This window comes from Bidens hawaiensis, unplaced genomic scaffold, assembly GCF_021521415.1.
Source record: "Bidens hawaiensis isolate Kalapana, Puna unplaced genomic scaffold, B.hawaiensis_p1.1 tig00017343_1, whole genome shotgun sequence".
In the NCBI taxonomy this organism is placed as follows: Eukaryota; Viridiplantae; Streptophyta; class Magnoliopsida; order Asterales; family Asteraceae; genus Bidens; species Bidens hawaiensis.
In genome coordinates, this window is record NW_027492622.1 from 27,339 (window position 1) to 52,348 (window position 25,010).

At 34.6% G+C, this 25,010-nt stretch overlaps 1 protein-coding gene across 1 annotated transcript; it reads left to right on the forward strand.

Moving 5' to 3' along the window:
- Positions 1 to 322: 322 nt before the first annotated feature.
- On the forward strand, positions 323 to 14,345 carry LOC143553623 (uncharacterized). The gene is made up of 15 exons (XM_077043572.1): positions 323 to 698; positions 7,087 to 7,483; positions 7,972 to 8,143; positions 8,226 to 8,365; positions 8,469 to 9,495; positions 9,620 to 9,720; positions 9,813 to 9,957; positions 11,192 to 11,260; positions 11,329 to 11,374; positions 11,461 to 11,819; positions 12,634 to 12,713; positions 12,851 to 12,986; positions 13,088 to 13,277; positions 13,465 to 13,547; positions 13,923 to 14,345. Exons 1-15 carry the CDS (start codon positions 584 to 586, stop codon positions 14,070 to 14,072), a joined length of 3,210 nt encoding a protein of 1,069 aa, XP_076899687.1. The 5' UTR covers positions 323 to 583; the 3' UTR covers positions 14,073 to 14,345.
- Positions 14,346 to 25,010: the final 10,665 nt, after the last annotated feature.

Consider the following 25,010-nt stretch of genomic DNA (forward strand, 5'->3'; position numbering starts at 1 on the left):
CTGTCTCATTCGGCAACAACAATAAGTATGAATAATTCAGACATAATTTTGACCATTCATATGTTTTTATGTTTGAAACCAAACAGTCTGTAGTCTGAATGAATCAGATGTAAACAAACAGCCCTAAGATACGTAATAATGAGTGTTTTCATTTTCAGACAAAAATTTATTTCCTACCTAATCATAAAAGTTAAAAATTTGACAAAGTAAAAAACTAGTTGTTAGAAATAAATAAACTGAAGAAAAACCTAAATACTCTTGCCAGCCATTGTTTTGAAGGCGAGTTGAGAAGAGAAGAGAAGAGAAGAGAAGAGAAGAGAAGATGAATGACGGCACACTCCCATAACCTAACACAGGATCCATCAATCATCTTCAATTTCACCTTTTCAATTCAATTATTAAAGCCTAGATCTTCTTCAACTGCTTTCCCCAATCAATAACTGAACCTTCTGATCAATGATTGTTGAATCGGCGGCTGTAGAAAGCTAATTAATAACGATTAGAGCCTCTATTCTGTTTAATTTACGCAATGGATGTGAGAATTAATTGATTGATCGGAGTGATAATAATAATAGTAGTAATAATGAGCAGCAGCGGTGGCAGGCAACAGGTGACGGCTCGGGACCTTGTGGATGAGGCGAAGAAGCGAATTGTGTTCCTCTCCATGTGCGTTGTTGGACTATCCTACCTCATGTCTTGTAAGTTTACTATTTTCTGCTTATTAATTCTCAACATATTATATATGCTTCTTTGTTGGTTCATACATTTAGGGCTACTGTCTTGTTTAGATCGAGAATTGAAATCGTATTCTGTTAATTATATTTCAGTTCTTATTTATGCATAATACTAACTGTTCACTGTTTCTTATGATCCTCATTAGACCTAGAATCTGTTCAGTGCCTGTGAATTTTTTTAAAATAGTTTTTATATGCTACAGATATTACATTGAAAATGATCTTATTTCACTTTACCTTGCAAAACAAGATACATATCTGTATTAGACAGTGATTATAGATTATAGTTCTATATATGTTAATGATTGTAAATTATCTCTTACTATTATTAGCTTGATATGGCTCTACATATAGAGTCCCCCTGTACAGAGATTAATATCATCAAAATACAATATACAGCTTTCATACCCAGATTAGTTTGGTATCAGAGCCAGGCTCCAACCCTAATTTCAGCCGCCTCTCTTGTTCCTCCTTTTTTTTATTTTTATTTTTCTCTGGTTGGCCTCTGCTCTTCCCAATCGGTCCACAATGGCCATCATAGCCTTCACCACGGTGGAGAAAACTAATCACAATTCTCACAAATTCGGGTTTAAACTTAGTCCTACCAATTATGGATATTGGAAAACAATGATCCAGCCCTTCCTCATCACCAATAGTCTTTTTGGCTATATCGACGGATCTGTTTCTTGTCCATGTCCAACCATCACTGTCCACTCTTTTTCTAACAAAGATCCAGCGCCGCCTGCAATACAACCAAATCCTGATTATTCTGCATGGATCTTAAATGATGCTCACGTCCGTATGTTGTTGCTTTCAACGATCCCTGAAGCGTCGTTCCAGCATGTACAGGGTGATACCTCTCGTGACTTGTGGCTGTCCTTGGAACGTGCTTATGCACCACATACATCTTCACGGGAATACACCCTCAAAACCCAATTGCTCAAGATTGAGATGAAGCCCGAAGAAACTTCTGCTGCCTATATTACTCGAGCACAAGAGTATTCAGATGCTTTAGCAAACATTGGTGAGCCTATGAAAGAAAAAGATGTCGTTATGCTAATTATTGCGGGTCTTAGGGAAGAATACAATTCGTTGAAATCTACCTTGATTGCAAGACAGCCTCCTGTTGCTCTTTTGGAACTTCTTGATTACGACTACATGACAAAGAAGTCTGATCCCACAATTGCTGCTACTCAAGCCTTCATGGCTACCAGCAGCCGTGATTCAGCCTCTTCCACCGGATTCCAGCTTCCGCCTGAAACAGTACAATCTCTTCAACAGTTGATGACCAAATTAGGGTTTACCGTGCAACCTGCACAACAGCCGAATCAGGCTTTTTATACCACTCGTGGACCAACCAAACGCAACCGTGGTTCCTCTAATCGACGTGGTCGTGGAAACTACAACAACAATCAATCTTACAACGCCAACCAATCCTACAACAACAACAATCAAAACAACCCAAAACACTACAGGTAACAATTCCAGATTTGCTTGGGCAACTAATCAGAATACAATCTATGGTTCATGCAACAGGTGTGGCATTGCACACATTCCATCACTCTGTCCCAATCGTGCACCAAGACAGGCTCCACAAGCAAACTATGCTGATCAGCGTTCACAATCATCATCTTCATGGTTGCCAGACACTGGTGCAAATAGTCACGTGGCACCCGATCTCAGCGGCTTTGACAACTTTGAACCTTATAATGGTAAGGATACACTACTTGTTGGTAATGGCAAAGGTTTACCTATTCTTCGTATTGCTTCTACCACATTTAATTCACCAAACAAAACCCTTTCTATTCAAAAAATTCTACATGTTCCACAAATCAAACGAAATCTTCTTTCCGTACAACGTTTTTGCGAAGACAATCATGTATTCTTTGAATTTCACTCTACCTTTTTTTGTGTGAAGGATACGGCTACCCAAACTATCCTCCTCATGGGTCCAAGTAAGGATGGTCTCTACTCGTTTTGCTTGCCAAAGTTTCATCCAGTTTCCAATGTTGCCTTTTTCGCAGTTCGAGCTTCCCCAACAACTTGGCATCAAAGACTTGGACATCCCCACCCGGAGCTTTTACGGTCTATGATTTCCAAAAATTACCTTCCTGTTACAAATAAATATGTTTTTCCTTTTTGTAATTCGTGTCCTATGGGGAAGTCTTCAAAACTGCATTTATCTTCTTCTAATTATAAAAGCACACATGTCTTGGATTTGGTTTATTGTGATGTTTGGGGACCCGCTCCCGTTACTTCTTTTTATGGTCATCGTTATTTTCTACTTTGTGTTGATCATTATACCAGATACATGTGGCTATTTCCCATAAAACAAAAATCTGATGTCTTCGGAACCTTCAAACAATTCCATACAATGGCTGAACGACAATTTAAAACACAACTCAAGTCCGTCCAAACAGATTGGGGCGGGGAGTTTCGAAACCTATCCTCCTTTTTCACAACTCTTGGGATCTTACATCGTCTCTCTTGCCCTCATACAAGTGAACAAAACGGATTTGTTGAAAGACGCCACCGTCATGTGGTGGAAACCGGTCTCACCCTCTTGGCACAATCTGGTGTTCCAATGCGTTTCTGGAACTTTGCCTTTGAGACCGCCACATACTTGATAAACCGCATGCCTTCTCGCACATCATCAAACATATCTCCCTTTGAGCATCTTTTTAACCGCAAACCTGATCTGTCCTTCTTACGTGTTTTTGGATGCCAATGTTTCCCTCACCTCCGCCCATACAAGCCACACAAGATGGATTTTCACTCCCTACCCTGTATATTTTTAGGGTACAGCCCCTCTCACCACGGGTATATTTGCCTTGACCCCACTACTGACCGTATTTATGTTGCTCGACATGTACGGTTTAATGAAGCACTTTTTCCTATGCTCCAGCCTTCCTTTCCAATTGCTACACCCTCACCAGATCCATATTTTTCATCCTATCCAGCCCCTGCCCTACATGAACCATCCAGCCTATCAAATTTAAATACACCAGACGACCCATCACACATCCCTAAAAATAACTCAGCTAATTCATCTCCTTCATCCATGGCTCAACACACAACACCCACCAACATAGTTCCTGCCCCAGATGCAACAAGCCCAACACAAGATTTCCCTGTTCCTACCCAAACACCTACCACCACCGAACCTAACACCTCAGCTCCACCCAACACCCATCCAACCCCACCTCTACAGTACACCTATAGCCGTCGACAACCCACCCAACCCACAACCAATGACCAATTACCTACACATTCTAGCACCACCGAAAGCCAAAACCGTACACGCCTACCAAACCTTCGACCCAACCCAAAGCAACGTACTCCGTACAATACTTCTGCCTTTCACGTTTCCACCGACTCACCTTCCACCGAACCCTCCACCTTTGCTATTGCCAACAAAAGTCCTCAATGGCGTGCTGCCATGACTGAGGAATTCAAAGCTTTAATGAGAAACGGTACATGGACTTTAGTACCACCTGTTCCTAATGCTAATGTTGTTGATTCTAAGTGGGTATACAGGTTGAAACGAGATGAACACGGAACTATAAAACGTTACAAAGCTCGTTTGGTAGCTAAAGGTTTTCACCAACAGCCGGGAATTGATTATCATGAGACTTTTAGTCCGGTTGTAAAATCTACCACTGTTCGTGTGGTACTGTCACTTGCTGTTACAAGGCAATGGCCTTTACGCCAGCTAGATGTACAAAACGCTTTCTTACACGGTGACCTCCAAGAAACCGTTTATTTATGGCAACCACAAGGCTTTATTGATCCACAAAAGCCGAATCATCTGTGTCTGCTCCATAAGTCCTTGTATGGACTCAAACAAGCCCCACGGGCATGGTTTAATCGTCTTTCGGGGGTATTATTTCAGCTTGGATTTCACGGGTCCAAAACGGATCCCTCGTTGTTATTTACTCTCACAATGGAAATTTACTATATATGCTCGTGTATGTGGATGATATTATCTTAACAGGCAACAATCCCCGCCTCATTGATCACATCATTCAAAAGCTTAGCACTTCTTTCGCAATCCAAGACATGGGCGACTTTCATATTTTCTAGGCATTGAGGTGGTTTTCAAAGGTAATGATTTGCTTCTCTCCCAGAAGAAATACATATATGACATTATTCATAAAGCTGGTCTATCTCAAACCAAACCAGTTGACTCTCCTATGGCAACTAACTCAAATCTGGCTCTTGGTGATAGTCCTCCGTTTGAAAATCCTGTTAAGTTTAGACAAACTGTTGGTGCACTACAATACTTGACCCTTTCGAGACCGGACATTACCTTTGCGGTTAACAAAGTGTGCCAGTTTATACACTCCCCTACAGAACATCATTGGTCCGCAGTCAAAAGAATTCTCCGGTACCTTCAAGGAACTACTCATTTCGGTCTCCTGATTCAACAAAAATCAGCCCCTATCATCCACGCATACACGGATGCCTCCGATCCATCTCTCACAGCCTTTTCTGATGCAGACTGGGCTGGTTGTCTCGATGACCGTCGGTCCACGGGGGGATTTGCTGTCTACCTTGGATCTAATCTCATCTCGTGGTGTGCTCGTAAACAACGTACTGTCTCTCTGTCTCTCGGTCATCTACAGAGTCTGAATACAAAGCTTTAGCAGACACGGTTCTTGAGTTAACATGGTTAGAGGCGCTTCTAAAGGAACTTCATGTATCTATGACATCAGTTCCTATTTTGTGGTGTGACAATCTTGGTGCCACCTACCTTTCAGCTAATCCGGTTTTTCATGCTCGCACAAAACACGTAGAGATTGATTTTCATTATGTCAGGGAAAGAGTTGCTCGAAAACAGCTTTCGGTTCAGTTTATCAAGACAGATGATCAAATTGCAGATGTGTTCACAAAGCCTCTTTCGTCACGACGATTCTTGCTTCTTAGATCCAAGCTTGAGGGGGAATATTAGACAGTGATTATAGATTATAGTTCTATATATGTTAATGATTGTAAATTATCTCTTACTATTATTAGCTTGATATGGCTCTACATATAGAGTCCCCCTGTACAGAGATTAATATCATCAAAATACAATATACAGCTTTCATACCAAGATTAGTTATCTGTAATGATTTATTTCCTTCGTTAACTCAGGATACGTAAGATGCGCTCTCAAGCTGAGGCAATTCATCTTATAATGGTTCATATGTGTTAACTCAGTGAGGTGGAAAACCTAGTTAGACTTTTTTTTAAACGCATAAACAAACGATAACATATTGATTTTAACCTTCACTAATAGTATAGTCATTAGTCATCGATTCATCAGAATCACATCATGTTACAAGTTTATTGGTAACAAACTAAATGGAAATTCAGCGGTGTATTGCTGATTTCACTAGGAAAAGGGGAATATGAACATGATAGCTACTAGTTATTAACTAGTAGCTATATATTATACTTACTATGCATATGTTGCAGAGTAAGAATTATGGTACATTATCTCTATGATATAGCACAATAATATGTAACATAACTATTAAGAGATTCTTTTATGTCAGTGAATTAGGTCAATTCTACAACTGGAATTCATGTGAGGTGACAGAGTATTTAGGTAGATGATGCTGTTGCCATGTCAGATTTTGGTTAATGTAAGGAAGATTAAGTGACAGACACTTCACAAGTGTTTTTCTTGCATTCCAACTGGGTCGTTTTCTGGTTTTAATGTTATGAAATAAAGCAGATACTTGAGTCGGCTTCCATTTGTCTGTTTTGTTTCCTGTAGTTTCTCAAAAGTAGAGCTGACAAGGATGCAATAGTTATATGCATTAAATTTCGATAGATTTTTCAAACTAGTTATGCATTAAAGTGTTTCCTAGTTTGTATACATATACTTATTTGAGATTCTCTTTGATACACGTGATGCGCCAAATTGTTTGAAATGTAGAGCTTGTTCTTGTCTTTTTGCATGTTTTTGGTAACCAAGATTTTATTACCCGAATATATTTGCACTAAATTTTTCTCTCTACACACGCAAACACATTATCTTGGCGTAAAATAGGCATTGCCTACTGGACTCCAAAAGGATCCTATTGCATGGTTATGAGATGTCATCCTGTAAATATTTAAATATTGCAAACACTTAAGTAATGAAGTTTTACTGGAATCATTTTAGTTTTTTTAGACTTTAGGTATCGTCTACATTTATTTATGGAAAGTAAGAAACCAAGAACTAGCATGGCATGAGCTTTAATCCTGCCACAAAAAATTCGTTGTTAACTAATTGCGATTATCTTAGATATCTATTCCTGTATCTTTTGGATTTATGACGCGATCACAAATATTGACTTATTTATATTATAATTTATTTCAGTGACAAGCACCTCGGTGTTGATAAACTTGCCTGCTGCCCTCATCTTAATAATTGTTCTTCGTTATTTTACTTTGGATTATGAAAACTGGAGGAAAGCTGCATCATATAGTAAAAACCAAGCCTCAGACAATGTTTTATCTCAAAAGAAACCGTTTTTGGAGCCCAAAGTTCTCACAGGAAAGTCTGACTGGAGAAGAAAAGTCAACTCTCCTGTTGTTGAGGATGCAATAGATCAGTTTACCAAACATATAGTGTCCGAATGGGTCACTGATCTTTGGTATTCAAAAGTTACTCCTGACAAACAAGCCCCGGATGAGCTGGTGCTGATAATCAATGGGGTGATGGGTGAATTCTCTAGCCGCGTGAGAAATATCAATCTTATTGACCTTCTGACAAGGTTGAATTGATTTTTATAATTGCTACTAATATAAAATAGAAATTTTCAACCTTATCCAATGCGTACATTGAATGTTTTTTAAACACTTTTTACACTATTGGAGGATTCATTAAACTTAAAACCAAAAAGTTCTTCTTTTTAACCCTTAGAATTAATCTGCTTTTACTTTATACCTTTATCAGATTTGAATTAGCTCATATAATTGCTACATATATACAATAAAATTAATATCTAATTTGTGTAAAACATGTTATTATAATTTTTTATCAGTACTCTTAAAAATGAACCTAGTATTGATATATGATATTTGATAAATTGGGTCGTATCGTATCAATATTTATATAGTAAGCATAATAAAAAAAGTAACTAAAATGTATGTGAACCGACTAAAAAGGTTAGTGTACGCATTGGAGGGAAGTTTTATTTGTGCATGCATATTCTAAAAAAAATCACTTTTTACACTAATATGTTTGTTTTTAACTTTGTAGGGACATTATCAAACTTTTTTGCACCCATTTGGAACTTTTTCGTGCATGCCAGATGAAGATTATGAAGTATCAATCTCTGACGTTTGCACAGCGGGACTTAGAACTTAAAGCTGTGCTTAATTCTGAAAATAAATTGCACCCTGCTTTATTTTCTATTGGAGCCGAGCACAAGGTATTTATGATATTTTGAGTTTCATATTGTATGTATATGGAATCATGATAAGTATCTATGACATTCTTTTTCTATTTTGTAGGTTCTACAACATATTATGGATGGCTTCATCACTCTTACATTCAGGCCCGAGGATCTGCAGTGCTCTTTATTTCGCTATATAGTGAGGGAACTTCTTGCGTGTGCGGTTATACGACCGGTTGTGAATTTAGCTAACCCGAGGTTATCATATCAGTTATTCTAGTTTATTTATTCTGTTTGTTTGATTTTGTCACCCCTAGTTAATCCTATCATGTTCTTTATTCTCTCACACTTTTGGCTTTAGGTTTATTAATGAGAGAATTGAGAATGTGGTAATTTCAGCAAGCAAGAATAACAAAGGAGCTAACATTGAACAAGTGAACTCACAGTCAAAGTCAAACGGGTCTCCAAAAATGTCAACTCAACTATCTATGCCAATAGATCCATCCGTCAAGGGTGTTGAGCTGGCACCATTAAAAAAAGAAACTTCTGATTCTTCTCTCGACAATGTCACCACCACCACCACTCTTCATTCAAAAGAACCATTGCTTTTAATGGATACCCGAAAGCACGTTTCGGGTGGTGAATGGGGCAATAAATCAGACATCGTTTCACGTAGAAAAACCGAAGCATTCGCTCCAGAGAATATTGAAAATATTTGGGCTAAAGGTAAAAACTACAAAACAAAAGAAAACATGAACCCTTTAACCAAGCCACCAGCCACACAAAATTCTTCCACCACATCAGCAAACTCGGTTCATCTGTCAAAACCATTGGCCTCTCATAAACCGACATATGGCATCACAAAAGTTGATCACAACACAACACACCCTCCTTTGATCACTTCTGATGAGGAAGATGAAGACGAGGACGAATCTAGAAACGTCTACGATTATTCTAGTGAAGATGAAGACAATAGTGACATCACGGGTTTAAATTCACCTGGAACAAAAGTATGGGATGGAAAAAGTAACAGAAATCAGTCGGTTACTCACATTCATCATCCACTTGAAAGTTATGAAGGTCAAAAAATGAAGAAAAGAGGAAAACATGTTTCCACAGGGAGAAAAAGGTCAAGGGTCAGCAGTCAACATGATGTCTGGCAAGAACTTGAAAGAAAAAGTTTCTTACTTAAAGAGGGGAATGATGTTTTGGGTCCTATTAAAGGGAATTCAAAAACTGGTGATTCTAGTGGTGAATCTGATGGTGGTGACTCATTGGGAAGAACCAATAGCGGTACAAGTAGTTTATCTGTTTTCCCTTCAAATTCATCCATAAATGCCCAAAAACGTTCATCATTTGATGACTCAATTTTTAGTCTAAGATGCGAGGTACACAACTTGCTTTTTTATTTGATTAGATAGATATTTTTCTAAATATGAAACTTGTGTTGTATCATTTTTAACCTTAACCCATGGGTAACATATGAAAGATAGAATTCATTTGCTATTGCAGGTGCTGGGTGCCAACATTGTGAAAAGCGGCTCTACAACATTTGCTGTTTATCCCATTTCTGTTACAGATATCAACAACGTCAGCTGGTCTATCAAAAGAAGGTGCTGAATATGTGCCATACTACAGTTATTTTGGTTCTTTTAAAGTTTTAATCACCGTTATTATTTTAACTCAATTATAAGCATGTTTACAGGTTTCGACATTTTGAGGAGTTACACCGGCGTCTGAAGGAATATCCAGAGTATAATCTTCATCTCCCACCGAAGCATTTTCTGTCGACGGGACTTGATGCGGATGTTATTCAAGAACGTTGCCAACTTCTTAATATATATTTGAAGGTAACACATTTTTCTCAAGGATTACTAAATTTGATTCACTATAATATAAAGCATTTCTATTCAGCTTTTTTTTCCCATTACTTTTATCCTTTAATTGGAACTACTTCATAGGCTGCTAAAGTATGTATCTGAGTTATGTTTATACCAAATTTAGCTAAAAACGTGCTGGAATATTATAATATGACAAAAAACACACTATCTTTGTTTGCATTGGTTCAGTGATTATTAATATCTCTGTACAATGGTATTGTTGTCTTATTAAAAATCTTGAGGGTTTTTTTGTCATCAGGCATGTTATTGGCCATGGCACTGATGAAACCTAAATACATACTTGTGTGGTGTATAGAGTAATTTCAGTATAAGAGTGACTTTAATGAAAACAATTCAGTATGTTTTTGGCCAGATTTTGAATGTGATTTTCAACTACTTCATTTAAATGTTTGTGTTATCCTCAAGTGATCAAGAAACATTGTTGGCTTAGATAGGTAGTTTTTCTCTTGGACATAACACATTTTCATTCTGGATAATCTGTTAGGTACCTCATTAGTATTATATATTTGAAAAGTGTAGTTGAATCAGTAGTAGTTGTATCCTTTGATATGAAGTGTTTTTGAAAAATATAAGTAAAGGTGAAAAGTTATGGTTAAAAAAAGGCAACTGAGAAGACCACCTGTAAATGTTAGCTTTTTTCATCTAAATTTTTACTACAAACGTTAATTCTTAAATTTACCTGTTGTACTATAAGGGGGTGTTTGGCCTAGATTTTTTAGTAAAGCTTATAGCTTTTTTAGCTTTTTTTATAAAATAAGCTTAACTTAGTGTTTGGTTTAGCTTTTTTAGCTTATGCTTATAAGCTTATATAAGCTAATTTTGATAAGCTTATTTGAAGATGGTTTTTTAGCTTATTTGAAGAAGCTTATTTGTTTAAGGGGGTAAATTACCATTTGCCTTCAAATGGTGATGGATTAATAATATTGAAGCAACTTATTACTAAAACAAATTAAAGAATGATGGAGTTAACAACTTATTAAGACGTATAATCAACTTATATAATATAAGCTAATCCAAACACTAAGAAAGAGCTTATCAAATAAGAGAAAATAAGCTATAAGCTATTTTAAAATATAAGCATAAGCTAGAAAATAAAAGCTAGGCCAAACACCCCCTAAATGTGATCCATATAGGAGTATATTCTTGCTATTTTTCCCGTAATGTATTTCTTGCTGTTTCACAGAGACTTATGCAGTTGCCAACTATATCTGGATGCATTGAAGTTTGGGACTTTCTTAGTGTTGACTCTCAGGTTTGACTTGTGATTTATCTATAGTTTCTTGTAAAACTATTCTTACTTGTACATGTTACTCATTGCAGACATATAGTTTCTCAAACTCTATATCCATCATTGAAACACTATCAGGTGAGCTTTAGTTAAACAGCTTTTATATCTATAATGTTTCTGTTTCCTTGTATTGTTGTATTTACCATTTTATATCTATTTTACAGTTAATTCAGCCACAACTGTTCGTGAAAAGGGTACAGATATCGGTACTGGTGTTAGAACAGCAGGTGACTCCTTAAGTTCTAAAAGAGAACTTTCAGACTCGATGATAAAGAATTCTTTATCGAAAACTAAACATAGTTATACGGCTGATGGATCAAAAGTATCTGGGAAGAATGTAACCTTTTCTCTTGGAAAGCCCATAAAGCCATCTGAAGATTCTGATAGCGACCCTGATATTATTGTTCCAAATAATATATCTTCAGTAAAATCGGGGCTGTCTTCAAGGAAAATGGAAGACAATAAATCACATGCAAAATCTGAAAGGCTTTCGGATGATGATGATTCAGTACTCCCTAGCGAGGTAATCGCTATCAATGAACGAAGCATGTTCATTCGTTTTAGATGAACAAACGATCGGACACAAACAATTAAATGAATGTGGTTTTCTTGCCCGTGTTTATTCATTAAGTTAGTGAACATGTTTGTGTTCGTATATGTCCGTTTGTTAACATATAAACGATCGAACATAACTAAACATAGATGAACGCACATCACTGAGCTAAAACCAGTTATATTTAATGTGAAGAGCAATGTGTTGAGCCTAAAAATTTATTAAAACTAGACTAAGTTTTAATGTGAACGAACGAACATAAATGAGTTTAAAAAACGAACCTAAACGAATGTTCATGATCGTGACATGTGTTCATGCTCGCTTGTTTAACTAAATGAACAACATTTTTTGTTCATTTTCGTTCATTTATTAAATAAACGAACTTTCGGTCGAATGGTTCATGAACTGTTTACCGGACGTGCGGTCATTTACAGGCCTAACAGGTCGTGTTGTGTTAGCCCCAACCCATTTTAACCAGTGTTTTTCTAAGTTGAAATTTTTTGTTGGTTTTGCTAACCGTAGGTGATAGCCCTATGGCTAAGAAGGTAGTTCTTTACTTAATTAAAAAGAAAAGTTATAATTAAAATAACCACTCGTTTCGGCGTTTCTTAACTACCAGATGAACATGATTATGTGATCAGTTAATAACCGTTTTTTACCACCAACCACCTCATGATGGTTATGAGAAATTTTCCTCTATAGGTACAATGTGTCTAATTGCCGCCTCAGCTTGTTTTGTGCCTATGTGATCTAAAATTACTTTTTTTTATTGGTTATGACGCAGTGGGTGCCACCAAATTTGAGTATACCAATCTTGGATCTTGTTGATGTTGTTTTCCAGCTTCAGGATGGTGGTTGGGTCAGGTATAAATCATGTCAATCAGTTACAATTATAAAAGTTGGACATTTTATTATTATATTATTATTATCATTATCATTATCATTATTATTATTATTATTATTATTATTATTATTATTATTATTATTATTTGTCTGACCAGGAGGAAGGCCTTCTGGGTGGCGAAGCAGGTTTTACAGTTGGGCATGTCAGATGCATTTGATGATTGGTTAGTTGCTAAAATCCAACTGTTGCGTAGGGGCTCGATTGTTGCTTCAGGAATCAAGCGGCTTGAACAGGTTATAGTGATGAACCTTTGATTCTATGGTGTTGACTGTTGACTTTTACTACTGCTGGTTTGCTTCTAGCTTATAATACTAATTCTATATGTTCTGCTTAGATACTTTGGCCCGATGGAATATTCATAACAAAGCACCCAAGGAGACAACAACCGACCGCATCTCCAAAGGTGGGCCACAATTCACATAATGGTCAACCCTCATCAGCAGAAGAGGAAACGTCGACCCCAGAAAAGCTTCAAGAACAGGAAGCTCAGAGACGTTCTATACTCGTTTATGAACTAATGATTGGTAATTGATTTTTTTTATGAACCTAGTAGTCCAAATTGAAAACTTGGCTTAAAAGAGAACTGATCAAATGAGTTAAAGGTTGTCCAAAATCTTATTTTTAATGGTTGCAACCACCTTGAAGTATTGTTTTTGCAATCATAATTTATGCATTATTAAAAATTGCTAATAAGAAAATCTTGCTGCACAGATAAAGCACCTGCAGCTGTTGTAAGTCTTTTTGGGCGAAAGCAGTATGATCAGTGTGCAAATGATGTCTATAACTTTATACAGGTGAGATTCAACTATATGTTTATTTTTAATTTACATCAGGACATGAATATAAGTTTGATTAATCACATCCATATTACATTTGTTAGCAATTTCAACCCATTTTAATTCAAATGGGTCGATTGGGGTTTTGGCTCGCTCAATAACTGGCTCGTTTAAATTAAACCCCAAATTTTATAACAACGACAATAACAACTTACAAATATATTGGGGAAAAAAAAACAAAAATAATACATATAATGTACTCTCGTTCTCTAAAAACAAAAATAATACGTATAATATCTGATCAACCGACCCATTTTCAACCCCTTTTGAGTTTTGACCATATTTTGCCATTATATAACTCTCATCTGTTTGTTTCTCCCCTTATCATGTCAGTCGTCCGTTTGCCTAAAGCAATTCTCTCTTGACCTTCTCGAGCTGCTGCTGATGTCAGCGTTCCCGCAAATGGATGTTGTGTTCCAAAAGTTGCATGATGAAAAAGAAAAGTTTGGAGCTCTTGATAGTAGCACATCATCATCCTCCTAGCTTTCATTGTTATAAAATTTAATATATGGTTTTCTGGGCGTTGCATCTTTTGCTTCTTGTTTCGCCCATTCGAAAATCTTTTTTTTTTTTTTTTAAAGTGATGCAATTGATTGAAAGGTAATTAGTGTTTACATGTGCATCAGAAGTGTAAATATATTTTGTGTTGGGATTTTGGTGAAGGTTTAAAGAGTTTGTTACATTTACAGATATGCTGGAATACCGTATTAGAGATTGTTTTGGTTCCTTTCTTGGCATTTGGGTGGGGTTTTTTTTCACTTTCAATTTTTATGATTTTTTTTTAATTACCATTTTACTAGTTGGTTAATGTTAAAAACATAATTGGGATTTGTATGTCTGCTTAAAAAATACTCTGTGATGGAAGACTTTTGAGCATACAGTGATTTATAATAAAAGAACGAGGAAACTTTATAGAAAGTTTTAACGTCGTTTCAATTATAGGCCAATTAATCTTTGTTCTCTATCGATTAGGTCACTCAAGTCAAGAGGTGTGAGTTTTCCTTTTTGTTTTATTTTTTATAATTTACTGTAGTTTAAAATTTTACTAAATAAAATCCTTTAATCGGCCCCGATTTGATTTTCTCATTCCCGGCCAACTACTCCGGTACTGTTTCTGGTCACTATTTTCACCATTGACATACTTGAAAGCAGGTTTGAGAGAGTTTAACAGTACCACAGACGCCCACCATCACGACCACCACCACTAGCCACTATGGCACGAACCCCCTTGTCAAACTTCCCTACCAGTCGATAGACAAAGATTGCTTCCACAGTCATTTTTGCACAAATCTCTTAAAAAAGGAAATGGTTAATCCAATTAAGAAAAAACAAGTTTGATGATCTTTTAATAGTAACTAGTATTACCCATACTCGTTGTGACGGAAACATGATTTGGTTGCCATTGAATGCTAAGTTTCCACCCGGCTGACGCTGCAAGTAAAACATATATTAAAAAAAGTTCACATAATTAAGGTTGATTACGTAAGACGATACAATGAAGTAGAAAAGTTTGAGGTATTTACTTTATTTTTGCAAAAAAGTTCAAATAATTAAGTTAGATAGGCTTATTCGTTTAAGCATCACACATAAATCAGGTAAAAGGGTGTTATTATATTCGTAGATGCACAACCCCCACTTGTTATAAGGGAGGCCGTATAGGGTTATACGTTTCATATGAGTGAATAACTTTTTAAACTACACACAACTGTTAAATCAGTTAGTTTCAGTAAAATTGTATGACCCATATGATGTTATATGGGATGTATAACTTTTGCAGAGCACCTTAAATGACCAATATAATTAAAACTTATTTTACTTTATATGGGCCTATAAACCTTTTCGACATATCATACGCTCAGTAAACTTATACAACCCATTTGATACGTGAATAATGTTTGATGACCCGAATAACCTGCATCGGTGTATGGATAGTATATCATTGGTGTTCTTGTCTATTCATTAGGATTAAAAAAACACAAAAACCACCTCTTAGCATAAGATAAGATCTTAATTTCAAAATGTCATATAATAGTAACCAAGCTTTAAAAGTGTTTCAATTAGGTCACTCATGCAAATTTTCTCGAGATCAAGTCACCAAATATTCAAATTGAGTCTCACTGATTTTTTTGTGCGTCAAGAAAGAAATGGAGGATAAGATGTGAGACTCGGAATATATGTATTTAATTTTAAAGTTAAAAAACTTTTTAATTATATTAAAATTTTAAAATAAAAAATAAAATACACGTCATCGCTCAACGTTAACATAAAAAAAAGATAAAAAGATTTCATATGTGAAACAAAAAAAGGCTAAAAAACATGTTAAAACATTTGATTTAATAAAAGACGAAAGTTGAGTGACTTAATTGGAACACTTTTTAAAGTTGAGTGACCTAATTTGAATAATTTTTAAACTTGGTTACTATTTTACAAATAAATAAATAATCCATGTTTGTAAAAAAATGTATATGAAAGTAATGAGAAACTTCTTAACAAAATAATACCATTGTGTGTTTGTGTCTGTCCAATCCAAATACATTAAGAACTAAGTACTAGTATTATTCATCTAATATTATTCGAGCATGGCTCAGGTTGGATTTGATAAAGAAAACTATATGTTGGAATTATTCTACAAATAATCTATGTTTGTGCAAAATGATGATGTATTAACCACTCAAAACTGTTTTTTCAATAACATCTTTTATATGTTGGAATTATTCTACAATTGATCCATGTTTGTACAGAAAATGTATATGGAAGTATTGAGAAACTTATAAAAAAAATAATACATTTGTGTGCTTGTGTCTGTCCTATCGAAAAACATTAACAACTGAGTATTACTATTTCATATTATTTGAGCATGACTCTTGCCTCTTGGTTGGATTTGATAAAAGAAAACGGAATAAAAACTTTGAATGGTCCTTTAAAAAAGTTTTAATATGTACTTTTGGCCCATTAACTAATTCCCGAACCGTGGTAACCAGGTTGGGTTAATTCCTTTATTTGTAAGTTTGGTGAATTAAGGATATTTTAGGGATTACTAATTAATGTGTATTAGTAATCACGTTTATTTCAAACAAATTCAATAATGTTAAGATATAGATAGATAAGTTTGTGCTTATATCTAATAGGAGTTTGAGTCTAATTGATATAGGTTAGATTATATAGACTGATGTAATCAAGTTTAAAGTAAGTTTTCTTAATCAATAGAATTTGAGAGTTACCAAAATTTGTTCTTAATTAACCGATTCACCCTGTGACCGGTGACATACGTCAATGTAATTAACAAATTAAAACTTGAATATTATTGAAGAAGTACCGATCTAAACCCGGATGGGCTAGACCGATGATTCTACAGGATACGAGTCAAGTAACAAATAATACGACGATACGAGTGTAAGCTCAACAAGTCTGGTAACGCAAACCTGCAAAACAAAACACCGTGAGCTCGTTACGGGAAGGACAGAAGTGGGGGTCTTCCCGTAACCATCATCCGACATGAGAATAAGTACAATCATTTAGAGAGAAAGTATTTAAGTGATTGATGTAATATGTGAAGTGTGAATGAATACCTCATGATGATGAAGTGAGTATTTATAGCCGAAAGATAAAAGAATATTATTGGTACAATTGTCATATTCTAGAAGAAGCTCTTTATAACAAACTGAACACGTGTCCGCTCCTGATAGGGTGAGACAACTGGCCATGTGCTTGTAGCCATCAGTGCATGGTTATAACAACATTGCCAATTGTCATCCTTTAATTGGTTACTATATCACGTGCCCTTCAAGTTCTAGAAGGAAGTTGGTTACAACTGATTTGCTGATGTCACTCTTCTGTCATCTCGCTCATGATGGGGGATATCTTGTGGATGACTTATGAGGGAGTCTTAAGTAGCCCGCGGACGGTCTTTGAAGTTTTTCATTATTCTTCCTTTGACTTGAGTTATGCGGGTGATAGGAATGCTGCGCGGGTGACTTTTGAGGAAGTCCTGAATGACATGCGGATGATTCTTTATGGGTTTTTGGAGCTTTTTACTACCCTACTTCTATAATTATGGTTGTCTTTAAATACATTACCTATGAAAAAACATTTTATATATTTCTATTCTAAACATGACATGGTTTTGAGTCAAGAATTTTGATCATGAGTTGTAACCACTTTTTTACACCTTTTTGACATAAAGCATGAATCCATGGGACATAAAGACGAGGTAAGTTTTACAGGTAACATGTGGGGGCCAAACAGCCAACAACAGCATCAAAACAATTGTTAAGGTACGAAGTTGCTGGAAGTTATAGGCTAAAATGAATGCCAGTTGGCAACTCGATCAACAACTACTTTCTGCATAATTAAAAGTTTAAAACCCACTCCACCATGTTTATTTTTATTTTACCCTTGGGTGGTTCAAATTTATTGTTTTATTTTTTTTAAGTGTTTTATGGTTAAAAACTTAAAACCATTCATGTATATTTTAGCCTTAATTAATACTATATGAGTGAGAAGAAAAAATGCAATACAATAATTGTTTAACGTACAAGAATACAAAAATACTTATATTTTATGAAATCGATCTATGAAATCACATCACAAGATCTCGAAATCGTTAATATATATCCAATTAGTCATTGGTTCATCGAAATAAACACTTTTGGATCGTTAATCGATCAACTTTTTACTTTTATTCACGAAAACCGTTTTTGAGCGTTTTAGGTTTTTGGTTGAGCATTTTAGTATTTGTGCCTTTGAGCATCTCGCGTACCTATCATACGTTAAGACATTATTATACAGTATCTCGACCTTATGAGTGAGAATGCATTTTGTTTGCTAGAAATGACGTTTGTTGCTAATGGAATTGTATATTAACATGTGAAACAAAACTATTGTAGCCTTTAACATGACTTAATGTATGTATAGCTAAATATAAACTTAAATATAAACTTGTTCAGACTATAACTAGGACTCTAGTAAAATAGTAAATGTAATTAAGATAATTAATAGAACCTTTGACAATTATCTATAACTCTTTAATTAATCTTTACTTGCACTCCTAAGATTCCTTCCTTGTATCACAAGCCACATATTAGTTAAGGATGGTTCGGTAATTAACTCTAACAGTGGAGACATATATGAAGATGTTTGGGAGAAACAGAAGGATGCATATAGGAACAATCGAGCGACTTGCTCGATACCATAAAGACTACATTTGTCTTTGGTTTTCTTAAATATAAAAACATGAACATTAATCTCTTTTTATCGAGTTTGATAAAACAATTGCATTAACAAAATAAAGAGATGTACAACATGTCCCGTAACATGCTAAAAGAAAACACATGATAAATCTACTATTATAATATATAAAAATCATTGATGAGCCACATGGCACTTAAATGTCATATTTTTGTGCCAAGTGGCATCATTATTATTCAACATTCAAAGTCAAAACTATCTAATTTAAACAATCAATAAATATTTTAAACTTTCCATATTAATATGATTTAACTATAATTTTATATTAGTAAATAAAGTAAAATAAAAAATAAAAGATTGTATGTAAAACTTTTGAAACACATTTTAGCGTATGTAAATTCATGTCATATGTTTTTAGTTTTTTAGTGACCAGTTCAGAATGCGTCACTATTTGTCTTTACTCTGAACAATACGAAAATGGTTCATGTCACTTGATTACTTTTTACTTTTAATTCTATATAATAAACTTTTTTATATGTATTGATAACTTTTGCTAATGTGACATAATTCAATACTCAAGAAGAATAATTGATTGATGATGGTGCATATCAGTATTGTTTCTTTTATATGTAATAATTATGTGATTTTTTTATGTCGCATGTTAACTAATAGTGGAATTCATTGTGCTTATTATATTTCATTTGCATGTCAAGGTATTATACAAATTTGCATCAACTAGAGTTTCGGGCCAAACTGATATAAAATTAGAGTAATTTTGATCCCCATAATACAGTAGTACCATAGTGAGTTTTTATTTATATCCATGAAGAAAAACTCATATCTTCTTGAATGACTATCATTGTGTTGTCTATTACAGAGAAACATTCTTTTTTTTTTCTTAATTTCAAATCTTGCAAGTTGAGAATATAAAGTATAATTGACTACTAGAAATGACATGGAAATGGTTGTAATTATGGGTGTTGCAAACCGATTCTATACAAAATAATTGTAAGATCATGAGCATGGCGTTTGAAATAATAATCTATTTCATTTAAGTTGGTTGTTTAATTATTATGATTTATTTGTTTTATCTTTTATACAAGAATCTCGAAATTGTTTAATATAAGGGAGGAATGATTGTTTGATTTTCAGTGAGATACTTATTTGTTGTGAATAAAACCTTTGCAGTAGTTTTTACTCTTACTTACGTATTGGGTCACAACAAGTTTCACTTGAAACAGATTCACTATTAGTATGACTTGAACATGTTGGGCAAGTTCAACTTGTATTTGACCCTTTAAGTAAACGAGTCAAATTTGCTACTTGTGTTCTCTTATAGCTGGCAAAATGGACGGGTCGTGTCAGCCGGCGCAACGCATAAGAACCAGTTTGATTAGTTCACTTTTTTTTTTACTTTTACACACAAATATAAACTCACTATAACTGTTAAGTTTCTTGTATATGGAGTTGAGTAAAATATGTCAAGATTATTTAAAGTTATAAGTTTGGTAAGACAGTATGTCTGAAACTGAAAAAAATTGTTATAAAATGCCTATAACTTTATTTGTATTACACTTTTTTTGTCGATATAACCAAATATGTAGTTGTTTTTGCTTATATAAGGCATGAATTATAAAAAAAGACATGAAGTAAATCACACAAATTTATTTTTTATTAGTTATGGATGGTTAATAATTAATATCATTAAACCCTCAATTTGAATACTTTGGTAATGTTTTTTACTGATAGAACTTATTGCAATAGAAAGATATGTTGAGAACCTGAGACTAAACGTATCACCCCCTCCTCTACTTGTCATACCCCTTCCCTAGACTTTTTATTATTTTAACAATTTTATTTGACATATTACTTCTCTGTAACATTTTTTATTTACAATTTATAGTTTTCTTTTAAAATATGAAACAAAATACTATAAAGTTTTATTTTTATATATTTTTTTTGTATGTACTCTTTTTGTGCTTATTTTTCTTGATCATCATAATAATATTTTACTATTATCAGTGTGTGTGTATATATATATGTATATATATATGTTTGGTCATATTCATATACATTAGAAAACTTCCGTAATATGAATTTTGTTTAAAAAAATGCAAACTATCTCTAAAAACTATTAAAAAAAACAACTACCTCGACGTGACATGAGCTTGAAGAGGGTTCAAGAATCATTTTTCTTTTTATAAAGAAATAAAACAATTACGAAAAAAAATATTTTTAAATAATAAAAAATGTTTATTATAAATAAGAAAAAGTGATATTTTGTTATTTTAAAAAATCAATTCTAAACTATTAAAAACAATAATAGTAAAAATAATAACAAAATGACAACAAAGAAACAAAAAAATTTTGAATTGTATCAATGAAAAACTTGAGGGAGAGGTTATATTTAGTAAAAATGAGAGGGGTTGTGGTATTTAAATAAATTGGCTTTTATTTAATTAGTTTAATTATAAAAAGAAAATAATAAAAATAAGATACTGTGGGCCCAACTTGTAGCCCCTACACCATTACACCTCAAAAAAAAATTCTCACTCCTTGATGACTGGGCGCCACATGTCACAATTCGCCTCCATTTGTAGCCCCTCCACTACGCATAGCCTTATTGTAATATAAAGAACATAATCGTATAATAAGATAATGAAAGTGATTTAATTTTTCAAACCCGTGTAATACACGGATTCCTAACCTAGTTGATAATAAATTGAAAATATAAATTGCTAGTTAATGCAGCGGTTAAAATTTGATGTTATACTTTCTTTATAGAAAACAGTATTATTTTAAATTATGACAACAATAAAAAATACTTACACCCCCATTACGTATTAAACATGCCATGTTTATATCATAATCACTTCTAAGTTAAAATGATAACCTTTTAAAGTTTATTACGGTCATTTTGAAGAAAGGTATTTATCTTATTTTTGCCATTTATGAACTTTATATTATTCAATACACTATGAAGCATCCTAAAGTGCAAGGTGAAATACGTAGGGATATGATTTTCATAAACTACTAAAAGAAAAAGACAAAGAAAACTTGTCTTTATTATACGCAAAAGGTTTATATTTGCTAAATAATGGTGTATGAAATCACAACCCTGATACGTAAATGGACCCTTTATTTTCCATCAATTGTTATTTATTTTCTCTCTCTTAACTTTATTAGTTTGGTTTATGGTTTTTATACTGATTAAAACAAGAAAAACAATAATTTCTCCTCCTTAATATTAAAGAATTTAGAGTTTTCTTATCCAATAATATAAAAACAATACATAACTAATTTAAAAACTTATTTTAAGAGTCGAATATATTAAAATCAAAACAAAAAACCTCTTAACAGAAGCCCAAATTATACAAGGACCAAAACTAATTTAAATAGATGATTATTTTATATGTTTGGATCAAATACAAATTACATTAACATGATAACTGTGAGAATCAAATAGTGTAATTATATTATAATGCAATTACAACATAATGTAATTACAGTACAATGCAATTACAATATTACACTAAATGTATATATATTATTACATTATTTGAGTCTTACCAATCACGTTAACTTAATATGCACGTTAATTTTCCCTTATATTATATATGATATATAAGACATCATTGTGACATCTGCCCCGATCCGACCCGACCCAGGTACCCGTTTCTCTGACCCGATCTCTTTCTTTTATGATTTAATATTTATACTTATATTTTACTTTTAATAATAATATATATTTTCCTTCCCGCCTCTTTCTCTCTCTTTCTTTCCGCCGTCCCGTCCCTCTTCTCTCTTTCCGCCTTCTTTTCCCTCTTGTCGCCGTCCCGCCCTTACGCCTTGTTTCCCTCTTTTTCTTCTAACTATTTGCTTGTCCTTTGTTCCTTCCCGCCTAAGGTTGTCTGCGCAGCTCCACGCGCCAGACCCCTTACAAGGAATCCTGCGTGAAGACCACCTGTTTCAGCGATACGCGAGACGAACTCTTCTCGCAGCGCGCTAAGAATTGTAATTCTTCTCGCAGCGCGCTAAGAACGGTAGTTCTTCCCGCGACGCGCTAAGGATTTGTAGTTCTTCTCGCAGCGCGCTAAGAATCGTAGTTCATCCCTCGGCGCGCTAGGAATTTTAGTTCCTCCCGCGGCGCGCTAAGAAATGTGATTCTTCCCGCGGCGCGCTTAGAAATGTAGTTCTTTCCGCGACGCGTTAAGGTTGGTTCCGTCTGCCTTCGCGCTCGCGCTCTCTTGACCTTCTGTGTCTGCCTTTGCGCTCGAGCCTTCTCGCGCTAAACCCTTTGAGTTTTCTTCTGTTTAATCTAGCCGTTTGCTTTTGTGTTGTCTTATCTTTTGTGCTGTTGACCTAATCTGCTTTATGTCTGAAAAGTTACTTTCGGCGCAGCATGCGCACCAACCCCATTGGTTGGCAGAAAAAGTGACTGACATTATCTTTTGAGATCTGCTTTTTCCATGCTTGACCAGTACCTTTTTCTGAACTGCCCATGCCTTTTTACTGTTCTCTGTCAGCTTTTTCTCTTTTTCCCTGCTGCCATATCTTTTGATATCTTTTGCTTTTGGAATCTTTTGCTTTTTGAGATCTTTTCCCCTTTTTCTAGGGATTGTGTTCCCTAGGGTTTCTCTATAAATAATAGTATTATTTTTCCTAACACTACACACACAAAACACTTAATCTCTCTTATTCTCTCTTGCTCCTTGCTCTCTCTGCCGTCCTCCTCTCTGCCTCCGTCTTCCTCTCTGTTCTACCCTGCTTTTTCGGTAATATATATATATAATAATTTACTTATGCAAACTTATAATCAAGACTTAAAACAGATCATTAAAACAATAATCTTATTTATAGGTTAACTTGTGCTTGTTTAAAGTTGGTTCTTGCTTTATCTTACACCGCATCGTTTATCAAGTGAGTAATCTCGTACCTAATCCCTTTTTGCTTTTAATGTTTTGGGATGTTCATGTGTTCATACAAACTTAGAGTCTTAAACTTGTTTATGAACTTTAGTCGCGCAGTATCCCATGTGTTGAGGACGTTTACTTGGCTGTTTATTTGTATGTGTGTATCATTAACCGCTTTGTTCGGCCTATTCCGCAGTTTTCATGGATCCATTAGATGAACACGGGAGACCTATCGTTTACGGTTTTCTTTGTTTACACTTGCACAGATGTTTTCTCGTTTTTGTGCTCAATTGGGAGCACGGATTGAACTATGAACTATGAGCTATGATCTATTTAGGCTTGATCACAATCTGATTGCACCCTTGTTAAACACCAGACATACACGTGTTGCGCGCAGATTTATTGTTATCTATGTATTGTATTAAACTTGATTTCTCACCAACACGCAAGTGTTTGACGGTTATTTTAACACATGTTCAGGTTTGCAGTAGCTGTTTTGGAGCTTGTGGACACATAGGAAGTTTTCTTTATTTTGGACCTAGATTAAAATGTATCAAGACAAGTTTTTGCTGTTCGAATATTATGATTTATAATATATTGATTTATGATGATTTATGTTATTGTGTTTACTTTGCGCGTGCGCGAATGAATGTATTTATTAAATATTGACACCCAATAGTGTCACGAGTAATGAAACAATATGTGGCGCCCCGATGTATAATCCGCCTTTGGTCGGGGTGTTACAGATTGGTATCAGAGCTCGTTGACTTTAGGATAGGTGGTTAGACGTAACGGCCTAGAATACCTAAGAGTCCCTTCTCGCGCATGAGAGAAATCTCATGTTTGCGCGCTTATTGTTAATTACTCGTTATTTATGAATATGCTCGCGCTTGCGCAGTATATGATTTTATGATTTATTTCGCGATATTTCGATTTTTGTTGAATTTCGATTTTTATTGATTTTTTCTTACATATTCGTTTGTTGGGAGTTGAAAATCCGAAAAGTTATGGTGATACATGAATAGTTGATTTTCAATTTCCATTTACGATTATGTTCTGAGGTTGGAGACTTGAAAAGTCATGGTGATACATGAATTGTCAACCCCCAATACTCATTTTCTTGTATATTTTATATTGAAGATTGAAAAGTCATGGTGGTACATGAATCGTCAATCTCCAATACTCGTTTACTCGTCATTTTAAATTGAGAATTCGGAAAGTCATGGTGATACATGAATTGTCGATTCTTGATTCGAATTTGTTACCTTTATTAAGTCTGCATGTAGGGTCATTTATTTTACTTTAACTTTTGACAGTAACT